The sequence below is a fragment of the Neolamprologus multifasciatus genome, chromosome 22 (assembly GCF_963576455.1).
Source record: "Neolamprologus multifasciatus chromosome 22, fNeoMul1.2, whole genome shotgun sequence".
Lineage (NCBI taxonomy): Eukaryota > Metazoa > Chordata > Actinopteri > Cichliformes > Cichlidae > Neolamprologus > Neolamprologus multifasciatus.
The window spans coordinates 8,937,692-8,953,580 of record NC_140459.1 but is presented as its reverse complement, the minus strand read 5'-3'; the positions used below and the strand labels follow the sequence as shown (position 1 = coordinate 8,953,580).

General features: G+C 39.7%; 1 protein-coding gene across 3 annotated transcripts; it reads right to left on the bottom strand.

The window, feature by feature from the left end:
- Positions 1-283: 283 nt before the first annotated feature.
- olah (oleoyl-ACP hydrolase) lies at positions 284-5,849 on the bottom strand. 3 transcript variants are annotated; one of them, XM_085148466.1, is made up of 7 exons: positions 5,692-5,849; positions 4,156-4,286; positions 2,752-2,890; positions 2,543-2,642; positions 1,846-2,015; positions 1,668-1,750; positions 284-662 (listed from the first exon to the last, which is right to left on the bottom strand). In XM_085148466.1, exons 2-7 carry the CDS (start codon positions 4,283-4,285, stop codon positions 520-522), a joined length of 765 nt encoding a protein of 254 aa, XP_085004592.1. In that variant the 5' UTR covers position 4,286; positions 5,692-5,849; the 3' UTR covers positions 284-519. The 3 variants fall into 3 exon arrangements, with proteins under 3 accessions (XP_085004592.1, XP_085004591.1, XP_085004590.1); XM_085148465.1 differs by lacking the exon at positions 5,692-5,849 and adding an exon at positions 4,377-4,508; XM_085148464.1 differs by lacking the exon at positions 5,692-5,849 and adding an exon at positions 4,370-4,487.
- Between the last annotated feature and the right edge of the window lie 10,040 nt (positions 5,850-15,889).

Below are 15,889 nucleotides of genomic sequence, written 5' to 3'. Positions count from 1 at the left end.
AAAAATAGGATTTAAAATAATAATGATTGAAAATTGATTCTGAATCAATAATATATAGACATGCTTGTGTTTTTCCTCAGAATTGCAACTGAGGTTAAATAATAAACTTGAATAATAAAATTGTAGAAATGTCACATATATGATGAGGCAATATATTTATTTGTGAATCTAGTGCATCTCGAATATATTGTACTAGACTGTAATCATTTAAATATGGATTTAAAAAGAGAAACTGTATTTGTTTTGTTTCTGTGGAGTCAGTCAAAGAAAAAAAAAATCCAAATTAAAGCAGAAAAAGATGCATCCAGAGATATTTAATCAAATCTTTCTAAATCACAAACTCTAGATAATTAAAATAAGTCAGTAACAGGAATAGGATATTTATTTTAGGTCTCAAAACTTTTAGCTTAGTTACTGAATTCACTGTACTCGTGGGACTGGGGCAGTCAAAACATAACAAGCTACACTGGTAACACAATTAAATATCACCATAAATTAGTAGAAAAATCGTCGTTTTGTTTATAAATAATCCATTTCTGAGGTTTCCAAATGTTTTGTGACGTAATCCAAAATTATCTTTTCGTTTCCAGAGTCCTTCAGGTAGAAATGAGATCCGTGGAACATCTTTATGGTGAAATCTCCTGATGTGATGTCTTTCCAAGCTGTTAATAAAAACACACACACACATTAATTTCACTTGATCACCTGTAAATCTTTCACGTACTCAGTCACACATTCTTGCTGCCTCTGGTTCAGATCCCGTGCTCTCTAATAAGAAACAGTTAGTTAGTTTTCTCTTCTTTTTCTCTCAACAGGTGATCCAGGAGATATTTTTTCCCCGTTTCTCACTGTCCCTCTCCCCTTCTGTTTTTCTTTTCCTTCCTCTTTCTTTCTCCCTTTCCTATCCCTCACTCATGTCTGTCCCGTCTGTAACAACTGAAAATAAAATAAAATAAATAATAAAAACAAAGGTCGATCAAATGGACCAATACGGCAATGCCATGATGATCCATTTGGCAAAATAAATCCATTGGGTATCCTTGTTGGTCCTCAGACAACAATTCTGACGGCTAAAGAACCAAATGGGACAGGCAAAAAAAAAGAAACAGTTAGTTAACACTGCCCATCAAAAGATTTACTCAGCCCGAAGGCCGCAGACATCCCTGGACCAGGTGAAGCCATAAACCAGGTAGATCATCATTTACTAACCAAATCTAACTCCACCTGACATTTTTTAAAGGTGGTTTTCACCACATAAGAAACATCCTGACAAACGCCACCCACTCACTGTGAAACGGGGCTTTTGGTGTGTACATTTTAATTTGATTATTAACTTGTGTCTAATTATGTAATTATTAATGTATGCTTTTAAATTTCTTTACTCTGCTTGAGCGCTTTGTGCTACAAGGCTCATTCACCCATTCATACATACAAGAGGTTGTTTCTATGGCTGAGTGCTTTCAATCTAAATTTCACACTCCGATGAACAAACTGCAAGATACTGAAGTCAGAGTTCAGTAGAAGGAGACGGATTGTTAGGGTTACTTATACACTGCTCTGCTGAGGGCAAAGCAAAGAAGGGAGAAGCACAAAGTAGCAAACATTAAGTCAATGTCATAACCATAAGAGTAATGTACAGCCCCTTCTTGGCCTGTTAGAGCACTGACCTTGTAAATCATGAGGAATGTCATCCTTCCCGTCAAAACACGTGACCGGGCAGGAGAAAAGCGGGCTGCTCGCCTTGTTACATCTGCAGAGAGGTCAGCAACTCCATCACTGACAACATCTACGCTTGGTTTTAGAAATGTTAAGAGCAGATTAAGTAACAGACAGCTGTCAGCCCACCTGTAGTTCTCCACCACGTGCAGGTCAGCCTTCAGGGCGGGAAGGAAGAGCTTGAGGACTTCAGGGTTCGCCAGCAGCTCAGGAGGAGTTCCTCCAATCGAAATTAACCACTTAAGAAAATCTTCATCAGACAACTCGCTTCTCTTTGGGGTTTTAATGCGAGTCTCTGACTTAAAGACAAAGAACAACACAGTACAGTGCTGTTGTCGTGTCATATCAACAACACCCAACTCTTTTCTTACGTTAAACAGGCCAAATTACAAACGTTTAGCTTTTCCAAATGTTATCGCTGATGTTTATTGAATATGAACATCAGGATTCATAGATCAGGGCTTTCATGGCAGTTATGTGTGTACAGATTAAGTCTAATTAATTTAAATTGATTTTAAAATACGTGATTAGCTTATAGAGAATATAGTTTCAATGAAAGATTATGTGGCAGACGCACAGAAATGTAGAATAAAGCATGAAGTGGTGACATGACAGCACAGAGAGGATTTTCACGTTTGTCACTGCATCACTTATTACTAGATTTGAAGTCCACAGCCCCAAAAAACAGGTCTAAGTTTGTCTTTTTTTGCTTTGTGGAACTAATAAATATCACAAGCAATAAAAGAAAAAATACTTAAAAAGCGTACTTCCAAGCAAAAAAAGACTTAATAAGTAGTTTTCCAGGTCATCCAGTAGTTTTACTTACATAAGGTGCAGAAGCACCAGACAGAAAGATGTGAACTGGCTCCATGTTGTGAATTTTCTTCAGCGCGTCTGCAACAGCGAAGCTTGTGAAGGCACCGAAACTGAAACAGATTAGAATTTTTTTTTATGTTGCAGGGATTAAAACCATGCAGGGTTCTGTTTATGACGACAGCCTTGTTTTTATTCAGGGATCATTTATTCTCGCCATACCTGTGGCCAAACAGAGCGAATGGCTTCTCCTTTAGCAGCGGCAACAACACACTAATCACTTCATCCACGATCTGCTGCATGTTTTCGAAGAATGGCTCTTTAGCTCGACTCTCTCTGCCGGGAAGTTTGACAGCCAACACTACAAAGAAAGAAAGAAAGAAAGAAAGAAAAACACTGTAAAGACATCAGGTGATGTTTCTTCTGAGTATTTGTCTTCCTTTGATTCAGAGTAAATGAGTGAGTAACCATAAATAATTCAAAGCATAAAAGTCCCCTGAGGCATGTGTAGAAACCTAATTCTGATGATTGATTGTTTTTAAATGCCAGGTCTGTTTTTAAGTGACGGACTAGAGTGCTGGCAATTCTGTTCATAACTGGCATGAGGTTGCAGATACAAGCCGTGGAAATCAGCTTTCTCTGAAGGGTGGCTGGCTTGTCCCTTACAGACAGGGTCAGGAGTTCAGTCATTCGGGACTCAGAGGAGAAGTACTACTCCTCTACTACACTACCACTGGACCCTATCCCAGCTGTCATAGGGCATGAGGCGCGGTACACGCCAGAGTTGGTCGCCACTCTTTCACAGGAACCATTCACATCTATGTGCAATTTAGAATCACCAATTAACCGAACCCCTGTGGGAAGATGCTGGAGTATCTGGATAGAAGCCGCAATGTGCTAGAGCGCATGCTAACAGAAAGGTCCCGGCCAGAGTGGCGAATTCAAACCCAGGACCTTCTTGGTGTGAGGGAACAGCGCTAATGCCACCCCCTGTAGACACGAACGCAGAGGCAGCAAAAATAAAAGCAAACTACAGAGAGAGACAGAGTTTAGTAAAAACTAATGATCAAATGCAAATGGGTGTGTAAACATGCAAAGACTGAGAAGACACACTAATCATGGGAAGCCCTCCAGCAGACTAAATGTATTGCAGCATGATTGGGGGACAGTTCAGGGTCACCTGATCCAGCTCTGGCTTATAAACTTTAATTAAAAAGAAAGTTTTAAGACTGATCTTAAACAGCAAAGTCCTCTGCTGAGATATTAAGGTACTATGATGTCTTTAAGATACGACGGGGCCTGATTATTGATTATTTTGTATGTGAGGAGAAGGATTTTAAAAACTATACATTTAAAAGTTAAAAGGTAATCTTGATATATATTCATGGCAAAACTTTTTTCTAAGGTGTTTTTTCCCCTCAACTCTTTTGCAGATAACAAAATTTAGTCAAGAGCCAAGAATTTATTCTGTGCTCCAAAAATCTTTTGTCCAGCTGTTCTTTAGTCATAAACACAGACGAGAAGACTAGTTATACCAGACCACCACATTTCTTTTCCACTTGCTTCTTGGAGCTTTCGTTACAACGTGCAAGCACGTACACGTGAAATGCTTTCTGGGCACCTCACCTTCAACAGAGCTGCTGAGGACATTTCCCCAGCGAGCGTAGTGTATGGACCCCCCACCTGCCCAGGGGAAGCAGATCAGTCTGGCCACAGCATCTGGTCTTTTCTTGAAACAGTTTACCACCGTCTCCATGCTGATTAAGGAGAATAAGAACATTACGACCAGAGATTTGTTTGCACTTGTGTTAAAACAAGAGGTTATTTTTAAAAAATCTACCCATTACTTGCTGTCTGCTCCATTAACTTCTTCTAGGAAAATCCTGGGAAGCGTTCAGTGTAACGTTTCCTTATTGGCTTCTTCTTCATGATGAATTCACTGGCGCTTAGCACACGTCGAACTGGTGCAATACCGCCACCAACCGGTGCTCAGTGGGAAAAATCAAACATGCGATCTCGTGGAGAATAACAGTTTATCCATTTCTGCAGTGAATCTTTGCAGATAAGGTAGCCGGAAATGCACAGACAGGAAACGACAGCGTCGACACAGAAAATTTAAATCGCCTGTAACAATTCGAGGGAGGTGCAGGTAAAGGCGCAGGTTACAGGAAGCAGCTGAATGTACCTGATGAATCCCACCAAACAACTTGTTCTTTTGAAGTGTATCAGTAATAGCCAGGTTGACTTTCATTTTCCCTCATTTTGGGCCAGCTGCTTTCTCTGATCCTCATATTTCAGTATGAATAAATCGTGTTACCTCTTTTCCACAATAGCTATATATGGAATGCCAGGACTGCCAAAATAAATTAATTAAATACACCATTAAATAATTAATTACATGTGTCATTAATTAAATAAAATGGGACTTAATTAAATACATATTTATGGCATATTTAATTAATTATTTATTGCAATATTAATTATTGATACATTTTTTTTTATTATTTAATGGTGTATTTAATTAATTCATTTTGGCAGTCCTGAGCCCTAGGGCCAGGACTGCCAAAATGAAATAAATAAATGAGGAAGTAAAACTGAGCTTGAATCTTAATGTCTTTCTTCTTTTGCCTCTCCTCTGTTTTCTTGGTGGTATGTTTCGGCCTCGTTCATTGGCCCCTCAGTCCGATGATGTCATCCGTTATACTTAGCAGAAAAACAGCCCCAAAGGGTAAATGCCCTGTATTTGTATAGCACTTTACTAGTTCCTAAGGACGCCAAAGCGCTTTACACATTGAGTCATCCACACACTGGTGTGTGTGTAGGCTACATTGTAGCCACAGCCACCCGGGGTTGCACTGACAGATGCGAGGCTGCCGGACACTGGCGCCACCGGGCCCTTTGACCACCACCAGTAGGCAACGGGTGAAGTGTCTTGCCCAAGGACACAACGGACCGAGACTGTCCAAGCCGGGGCTCGAACTGGCAACCTTCCAATTACAAGGCAAACTCCCAACTCTTGAGCCATGATTGCCTCAAATCATAATATTCCCCCTATACTTAACTGTGAGGATAATATTCTACAGCTCGTAGTCTGCATTTCTCTTCATCCCAACACTGCAGGTCGAGCTGATGCCAAAGAGTTTGATTTTGGTTTCATCTTACCACAGCACTTTCTTCCAAACCTTCTCTGAATCATCTCTGAAGTTCACTGGCAAACTTAAGATGGGCCTGGACTCGTGTCCTCCTGAGCAGGAGGACCTTGCCGCTGCTGTAAGATTTCAGTCAATGATGTAGTGTGTTACCAGTAGTGTTCTAGCTGACTGTGGTCCCAACTGCAACCACGAGTTGCCACCATCTCACCAAGCTTCTTGTTGATGGTCTTGTAGCCCATTCCAGCCTTGAACAGTTCTTTGGTCTTGCCCATATTGGTGGAGAGGCTGGAATCGAAGACAGGTGTGTTTCAGGAACATAACGAGTTGAGTGCAGGAATATCTGTAGCTGATTGTACTCTGCTTGCCACATGGGTACACAGCCAATCTGTGGGAGCTGGAATTCTGGCTGGATTTTATGGGATCAAATTTTATTTCACTCAATGAGGTGCAAATCGATTTAGAACTTTTATGTAATGTGTTTGTTTTCTGAATTTTTCTATCTCCATAAAAATTCGATTCTTTTCTTTAAAAGTGAGCAAACTTACAAATTCAACAGGGATCGAATAATCATTTCACTATCATAAATTCTGTTTCTATCATCCCAGAGCTCTTTATTTCTCTTTTTCTGGGAAGGTTCAAGTATGTCTTCTGTTGAAGAAATCTTTCTGTGGCCTTGTAAGTATGCCCAGTAGTTATGTTATTTTTCCAATTTCTGCTTATAATACTGCTGTCGCTGTTGTTTTAATTGAACATGTACAAGTCTTAGAGCCTAGTGTTTGTTAGAATTTAACTAATGCATAACCATTCACTGCAGACTCATAATCCAGACTAATTGCTCTGGCCTTTTCACAAAAACTTTCTTCCTCTCTTCCTTATTGCAAAATGTGAAAAGTCACTCTCACTATCCTTAAACAAATAGTTTATCATAAAGGGCTCACTTCTTTCCTTACTTGTATTTGCCTTCATAATTGAATTTCCTCTATCTACCTGTGCATTCAGTCTGTAATTCCCAGGTTTATGATTGAGGCAGATGTAAAATTATATGAATGGTTTCTGGGGACATCTACAGTACGGAGTAAGTAACTTGCATGAGGTGTGTCACTGTGTGTTTGACTTGCTCTGACTGTTACAATACCTGAGCAAACAGGTCAAGCCACGGAAAAGTACGACAGCTAAAATGCAAAAATGCAACTCAGAATGTCTTGGGAGTCTACATAAGGCGTCATCATTCTTATATTGATCTGAATTGTTGTTAAGGCGCTGTTCAGAGTTACAACAGTTAGATTTTCCCGAAAGTAACATTTGGTTATATCTGGCTGAAAGTAAATATTTGAAGCCTACCATTTTGACCTAATCTTGTGTTATTTCAGTACCAAATTATTAATCTTGTAATTCCTATCATAGAGTATAAAAACTGGAAGATGGTCTCTGATATCATTACTCAGAAGTCTACTTACTGTCTTATGTTCAATGTAATTTGAAAAAAATGTCTATGAGAGTGACACAATGTAATGCGTCTCTGTTAGGTCTGGTAATTTTAGGGAATAGGTTCATACAGTCATTGTGTTAATGTTATTTAATGTTTATTTGGGTTAAGCAAATCAATAGTAAAATCTCCGCAAATGAAATTTTGTTTGTGACCTATTTCTGTAAATGTTTCCTCCATCCAGTCTTTAAAGGCCTCAGTACCAATACCTGAAGCTCTGTATGTACAACTAACAATTTTTTTCTACTTTTGTCTTTATAGATTTCAACTGTTGTACATTCCAAGACAATATTAATCACCATTATCATATTATTCACTACCTTAAATTTCAAATATTTGTCCAAATACTCACTCCTTCTCCATCTTTGTTTTGCCAAAATATGTACCTGAATCATAACCTTGCTGTTCAAAGTCAATATTATATGTCCATTATCTAATAGTATCCATATTAATCCAAGTTTCAGATATGGCAATGACATTGAATGGATATGAAAACTGGTTTAGATTTTCCTTTGTGTGATTAAAATTTGCACATAGACTTCTACAGTTAAAGCGGATGACTGATAATTTATTAATCCACTCGTTGTGCTGTTCATTTGTATTGTAGCAGCAATATTTATTGATAGATCACCGCACCAGCTTCTTCGCTTCTATCTCATATTCCAAGTCCTGTGTATTGTGATTTATATATAGTAAAATGTTTTTTAGTTCCAGTTGATCATATTCTGCAATTTAGTAAATGATACAGCTGGTGTCGTTTGGCTAGATGTTTATTGATAAATGCGTTAGATGCTTTTTTTTTTTTGTTTTGCCTGTCCCATTTGGTTCTTTAGCCGTCAGAATTGTTGTCTGAAGACCAACAAGGATACCCAGTGGATTTATTTTGCCAAATGGATCATCATGGCATTGCCGTATTGGTCCATTTGATCGACCTTTGTTTTTATTATTTATTTTATTTTATTTTCAGTTGTTACAGACGGGACGGCGTTAGATGCTTTTGTCTCAGCAGTGCGTTGTTGTGCTTGCAATTTCCAAACCTTAAGATGATTGCTGGTTTGTTGTCAGTCACTCTGCTGCACTGGTTTGAGATAAATACCTTCCTGAGAAAAAAGCTGAATGCTGAAATGTGAGATGTGCAACACTGCAGCTGGACAGCACTGTATCAAAGTTATCCGAAAACCAAACATCAACCATGATAAAAGCCACAGCCCGCTCTGCACCAGACAGACAAGAGCAGATTAGCAGGCTGGTGAGTGTCCTGTAGGCCAAAAGTAATGCAGCATGGGAGATTTAGTTTTTTGGTATCTTTGAATAAATAGACTTTTGTCCCCTTCTTAGGTGCGGAGTGCAAACTATGATGCCGACCTGTTTGTCCAGGAGTTTCAGTTCCATGTGCGAGATGAGATGGCTCAGGTGACGGGTCGCGTCCTGCCAGCCCCCATGCTGCAGTATGGTGGCAGGGTGAGCTCTGAACCCTTTATGGTACCTTCCCCTTTAAATCACACTTCATATGCATGTGTTTGTGTCCTTCTGTGCGTCTCTGTGTGTGTTTGAGACAACAGGATTTCCTCCACTTAGCTACAGGAAAAGTGCTTAAGGTATCAGTGCTTAGCAGTATATATAAACTTTATCTTCACAGTATTATTATTTATGAATAAGAGGGTCTCTTTAAATAGGTTTTAAACACATTTTTGTATCAGAAGAATGTAGATTGGAAAATGCTGTCATTATGGGAAGATAAAGAAACAAAAGCTAACATCAAAAATATGACACCAATTTGTGGTCAGTTTGGGCAGGGGTTGATCCCTCTGGTGTCTCTGCTGGAATTTTTTACTGTAAGGCCCAATCTTCTGTACTGCTTATCTTGCAGAAGACAAAGAGAAGAACCCTGTATATCTTCTTCACCTCACCAAGATTTATACTGGATCACGTCAGAAGGCCCAAAGGCCAGTACGAAGGGTGGACCCAAAAGCAGACTCAATAGGCAAACATTTTCACAAGAACATGAGACTGCGGTGTCTTTTTAGACTTGAGCTGGCGTTTTTGTGCTAAGTCTCCATATTCCAGAATATGTCAAATTAAAGATCATTTTTTAAGTTAGATCACTTTGAGCCGTGTCTTTTTTGGCCATTAAAGAATACAAAGAACTGGATTTAATACTAGTAAAACCAATTTTAAAAAGAGACCTTTTCCATTTGATTACATTTTATATGATGGATTAGGCAGAAAGTAGAATTGGGCTGAGAGCTCTATCGCTTTATAACCTGTTTAGGTTGTAAATCATGTTTCTAAAAAGTAACTAAGTAACTAATTACTTTTGAAAATAAGTAATCAGTAAAGTAACGAGATTACTTTTGGGGGGAATAATCAGTAATTAGTTACTAATTACTTTTTTCAAGTAACTTGACCAACACTGCTCAGATGTGATCACAGGTAAGCCGGGGGGACTTCAATCTCTCTGTCTTTCCCACATCTCTCGACACTCTTCAATCATGTTAAAATGTTTAAACATAAGTTATGACCTGTATCATCATTATTCTTAATGTAACAAAGTACTAGCCTGTTCCTTATGTTTCATTGTGAAAAGACTGTTGGTGTGCAGGATAAAATGCTGTGACCCATATTAACCCTCTCAAGGCAGGCGTTGCCGATTTGCAACAGTTAAAAACTAACAACCTGATTACCCCACATACATAATTTATGATTTTTTTTACTCAGAAGTACCACTGCAGGACTTGGTTGTGCATTAGCAACAAAAAGTTTAATTTGAGCCTGAAAGGGTTAAACCAAAACATAAGCCACTGTACAATCTAAACATGCTACTGTACAGAGTAGAACTGCCAAAGAGGTGAAAATAACTTACTGCTTGACCTTTGGAGTGAATATAAAATTGCAACATTTTGTTATGTAAAATTATGGTACAGGGAGTGATTGTGCTAGAGTCTATCCCAGCTGTTATAGGGCAAGAGGCAGGGTACACCGTGGAAAGATTGTTAGCCTGTCACAGGGCTCAAAGTATCACAACTATCTTATATAAGTGGTAGTTACGACAACACAGCAGATAATCTACAACTAATCTAACCTAATCTGTCTAGGTATCTAAATTAGAGCACTACTATTACTAACAGCAAACTTGCAGCTTGAATCAAATGAATGGCTTGTTACCAGGCCTTTGCCAAACTCAATGGCATACTGAACAGGTAATTCAACCATTTGATTGAACTGTGGATGCATCTAAAAGCTACAGCACAGTAGCTCTCGAGGACTGGAGTTGGAGACCCCTGTATTAGGTAGTATTGCATACTATCTAATACAGGGTTATTTTATCTACAGTGTGCAAACTGCAGTGATGCCAAATAGGAAAAAACTTAATTGTAATTGTGACAAAGTGAGCAGTTGTAATGCTCTCCACTTGACCCAAACGTGTTGACCTTTTTTTGCACATTATGCACATTATTCTGTCTCTGTATTTATTTGCTATGATTTGGTATTTGTCAAAGTAACATTGCTGCACTAACTATCCTGGGTTTGTTCGTATAAGCATTCTGTTGCCGGCAAAAAAACATTCTGCAAATTAAGGCAAATACTCAGTTACATGTTTCTTTATATTTTATTATGTTACAGATTAAGTCATTTGTTCATACTTACTTTGTTCTTTCTTTTCAGCCTTCATGTGTTAGGGTCCCTGGGTCGTCGACCCAGTGTTTTGTATTTTTGGTTCTTTGATTTTGTTATTTCATTATATTCTAGCTTTGCTTTATGGGTTTTAGGATTATTCTTAGTTTAGGTTCTCTGGGTGGGGTTTGGTTAGAGTTTTAGTGTTCTGGTTTTCTGTCTGTGTTCCATAGTTGCTGTCTCCCCTGTCTGCAGTATCCCCACGTCCAGTCAGTGTCTGTGTCTGCCCTGGCCCCACGTCTCTGTTCCCTTTGTTATCGTGCTTGCCTGTGAGTCTGTGTTATGTTTCCTGTTTTACTTTGAAAGTCCATGTCTCATGTTAATGCGTGTGGTTTTGCTTCCCCTTGTCTCGTTAGGCCTGATTTGCCCCAGTTGTGTCTCCCTCCTGTTGCCCATTCCCTGATTGCTCCCTCTATGTATTTAAGCCCTGTGTTTTAGTTTGTCAGTGTCGTGATCTACTCTTATCTACCCTCACGTATGCTGTGTGTTTTGGGGTTCCTGCCTGCGTTAATGTTTGTACTTTGGAAGTTTGTTACTTTGAGTTCACGTCTGTAGTGATGGGCAGATGAAGCTTCATGAAGCACTGAAGCTTTTCATCCAATTGGTTCACCCCAGCGCAAAGCTTCTTGAAGCTTCATTTGCTCTAGTAGGACATCTACTGGACGTAAAAATATTAGTTGGCATGAATTTGAAGAGTGTGGCCTTTTGCACACAGCCTGTAAATGTCAACAACAAAAGGAGTGTGTAAAACATCTATATTGTAGTGATGGCAGTATACTTTGTATATTTATGCTGGCAGTATGGAAAATGATCATTTGGAAATGCTTAAAATGGAAATGATCATTTACTGTGAGGTGAGGTGTGGTTGGGGTATGGACAGTGGTTGTGCTTTTGTAACATTCAGGTATGGACAGCTACACACTGAGGCTTTGAGCCTCAGTCCTGCCCACATTTTATTCTGTAAAAACTAAATTTTCACTGCTTTTATGACGTTTTTAGTGGGGAGAACATAGCTAGGATTTAATGATTTAACAAATCTTTTAAATCCTTTGTCCTCCACAATGCTAAATGGCTGGGAGTCCTCAATCACCATGCTAACCAGGTCTTCATCTATTTGAGATTGTTCTCCTGAGGAAAGACAACAAAAACAAAGCACAAATATAAATATTACACACGTCAATTATTGCATTGTATAATATTGTTATATCATTTAGTAACATTACTGCATGCTATATTATCATGGCATTTGATGGTTCACCTGGTCTTGCTCCACAATCGGTGTTCCCCCTATTCTCATGCAAAGCTCTGTAGTGCCTAAGCATGGATGAGGTGTTGTTGTTATATCCCAGCTCCCTGGCACATAGCAAACACTTCACCTTGTACAAATGTAAAGACAGCTTAACATATGTTTTATTGCACCATCAGTATTATGAAAATACATCTTCTGTAGAAATTTACATAACTTGTTGGGAGGAATAAAATCAAAATGTTCCCACACAGGGGAGGACATCCTCCTCTTCTTAGCTGGCTCCATTCTCTCCTGACTTTCTCTCCTCACTCTCATAAACCTCCAAACTCTCTCCAAACTGTCTCTAACTCTCACTAACCGCAACTCTCCATCAAACACCTACATTTTTGAATGAAGTCTGAGGGGTTCATATCGCTGTCATATCTCGCGGCAAAGTTTGAACCGCTTCATGAACCAGTCACGTGGTACAGCCGGGCAGCGAGGCTTCGGACGTCATCATTTTCAGCTCCTCCCATAAATGAAGCAAGCCTCGATACGCGCTTCGCGGAAACGTCCCCTCAATTACTCGACACACGCTTCGAAGCCTCGATACAGAACGTCACATCACTACACGTCTGTCTCCAGAGTCTGCACTTTGGGTCCTATTCCTGTCTGCACACAGCCGTTCCTTAACATCATGTAGGTCAGGTGTGGGGAAAGGCCCGCCTAGCATTTCCTCATTTTAAAGTGCTGATGACGTCAGATGTGATTTGCTGAATCTTTTTTTTTCTTCTCATAAATAGAGCTGTTTAGTTGTGTAAATGTGCTAATCGTAAGTGTGAGGAGGTTTTTTGCCATTTTTACTCATCTGTGTAGAGTTTTAGGTCCCTCAGCTCAAGTGAGGGGTGCTGGCCGGACTAATTGAAGGGAAATTGATGGCCATATATATAGCCAGTCTAATCCAGATTCAGATGAGAGAGGAAAGGTGAGCTGTGTTACCGCATCCATGTACTTTGAATTTTGTTAATTAAGTTACTTTGGGGGGGAAGTTTTGTAAGTTTCACGTAGGATGGGGTTCACTGTAAATAAATTGCTCACCTCTGGAAACCTGAAATGTCTGCTGAGTCTGCTTCCCTACTACCTTCCTTGATGTTCGAGTCTGACTACATTACAGTAATGTGTATTTATTATATACAATAAAGAGAAACTCCTGTTTTTTGTATTTGTTTCTGGAAAGACTCATCCTTGATCAGCTCTGACCTATGGTCGGGCTACATCTGGCCCCCCTTCAGTTCACTTACCAGACCTGCCTCTGAGGATGCCGTCATCTATCTGCTCAGTCATGTCTAAACACACCAAAATCCAGTGCATTTGATGCCATCAGGCCGACCCTCCTGGGTGATAAGCTGAAAGCTGCAGGTGGATGCCTCATATTATCCTGGATTGTTGATTACCTGGCAGGAAGACCACAAAATGTGCATCTTCAGCATTGTGTCTGGCACCAGGACATCACAAGGGACTGTTCAATCCTCTGTTCAATTTTCTGATGACTCTGTGGTGCTTAGATGCATCGCTGAGGGTGATGAGATGGCGTACTCTTCATCAAGTGGTGGGAGCAGAATCATCTGCAGCTTAATGTGACAAAGAGAAAGGAATTGATTTTGGACTTTAGGACGTTCAGAAAACCAGTGACCCCTGTTTCAGTCCAGGGGGTTTATGTGGGCATAGTGGGGGACTATAAATACCTTGAAGCACACATGGACAATAAACTGGACTGGGTTAAAAATTCCACTGTACTCTACAGGAAGGGCTGGAGCCGTCTCTATTTTCTAAGGCGGCTGAGGTCTTTTTAAATCTGTGGGACAATGCACAGGATTTTCTTTTATCAAAACACACTGCAACAGTTGCACACCCATACTATTTGCACATCCTCGACAGAGAAAATAAAGCACAGTATGGTAAGAGGGGTACCTCATTGCCAACCTGTGTCAATATGTAATTTGTGCAATATACTGGGAATTAATAAAGTATTCTGATATTCTGATTTGTTTAATAATTTTTTCATTGTTTTCCTAGAAAAGTTGTGTTTTGTTTTACATTTAATTGACCCACTTTTGCATTGTGGCGATTTGCTGCCTTGTGACATGATAAAACATTATGTACAGGTTAAATGTAGGAGTTAAACATTGATTCAGAGTTATTCTTTTTTCAATGTTTGGTTTGTTTATTTATATCAGTCATTTACTCGGAAACTTTGCACGCCAGTAGGATGAATTCGCTGCTGCACCTCACTGCTGCTCTAGCAAGACTTACACTTGCCTGTTTATTTTATGCACATTTCTAAAAATGTCTCTTTAACCAATGCTGCAGCCACAACGAGGACCACAAAAAACAAAAAACGAGTCCAGCTTCATCAAACAGCCATTATTTTTGTTAGTTTTGCTGACTGTTAACAACACACCCAGTTCCACATCACACTCTCCTGATTGAACCCTCACCCCACAGTCTTGCGCTGCAATTTTGACCCTGGCACACCTAAAGAAATAACTGCCCAACTATTAGGGTTGGCAACTTTGACGTGCAGCAACATCAACCCTCTCAGAGCGACTTTCAATGTCATATTTCCTATTGACGTGTATAATTAACTGAAGCAGCATGTAAGCCAGTCATGCCAGAGCCAATATGCCACCACAGGCAAAGCCAACATAAAATCTGCTTACCTGTTTGTTATTAGATTGCACGTCCGTGGTTCATGGTTCCAGTTTTTAATCATGTGTGTTAATTATATGCAATAAAGAGAGTGTTGTTAAAAGGGAAGCAGAATGTCAATATAAAATTGTACTTATCAGTCAGTATAAGCTTTTAATGATATAAGTTTGCATATGATAGAATACTGCATGATGACCTTTTTATGACTTAGACTGTTGTCCACTACAAGACTGTTTTATAAATTCTTTCTCACAGCGATAATAGCTGAACAAGCTGTTATTATTTCACTCCTGCCAGGGAGAGGAGAGCTGGACACTTATCTGCGCTCCCTAACAAGAAGAGGGGCCGCGTCCTTCTGAATCTCATAACCAGTGTTGGGAAGGTTACTTTTAAAATGTATTCCATTACAGAATACAGAATACATGCCCCAAAATGTATTCTGTAACGTATTCCATTACGTTACTCAATGAGAGTAACGTATTCTGAATACTTTGGATTACTTAATATATTATCATGCTGTTTACAACTACATGAATGTACTATTGCTGTGATTTATTACTGTTACTGAAGGTCCGCGGCTCCGAACCGTAGTAAAGGGACCTCTGACTAATACGGTGGGTTCTGTGTTGGGCTCGTAGCCGAAAACTAGCTTTAATAGCTTAATAGCTTACTTACAACTGGGCTCGTCAGGCACTCTTCTTGGCTGCAGTGGTTATTATTATATTTACATGCTTCCAGCTCCCGTTTTTGCTCGATGACAGCTCGTACTTTTCCTTTTTCTCCCTCCCTCGCTCACAGACCCATAACGGGTATGGCAGTCCATTCTCCCTGCAGCACGGACTACACTGCCTATGATGCTACATTCTTTAGAGCTATACCTGTAGCATTCTGCCTATTAGTTTAGCACAACAACAACAGGCGCTCTCTCACCCAGGAAACACGCAGAGAGAGAGCGTCACCCTGTAACCATGGCAACCGTAACGCTGCCACCTGGAACAACAGAACGTAGCTGTCAGACAAAACCCAAACAGGCCTGACCCGCCACAATATGAAACAGGGAAGTACCGCCGTGTAATCCATTTATTTCAACAAAGTAACTGTATTCTAAAT

Excerpts from the sequence above, each read along its gene's own strand:
- olah (XM_085148464.1), bottom strand. The coding sequence starts at position 4,392 with ATGGAGCAGACAGCAAGTAATGG. Across the intron at positions 4,287-4,369 it reads GAGCAGACAGCAAGTAATGG|CATGGAGACGGTGGTAAACT; the intron begins GTAGATTTTTTA and ends CTCCTTAATCAG. Across the intron at positions 2,643-2,751 it reads TTCGCTCTGTTTGGCCACAG|TTTCGGTGCCTTCACAAGCT; the intron begins GTATGGCGAGAA and ends AATCTGTTTCAG.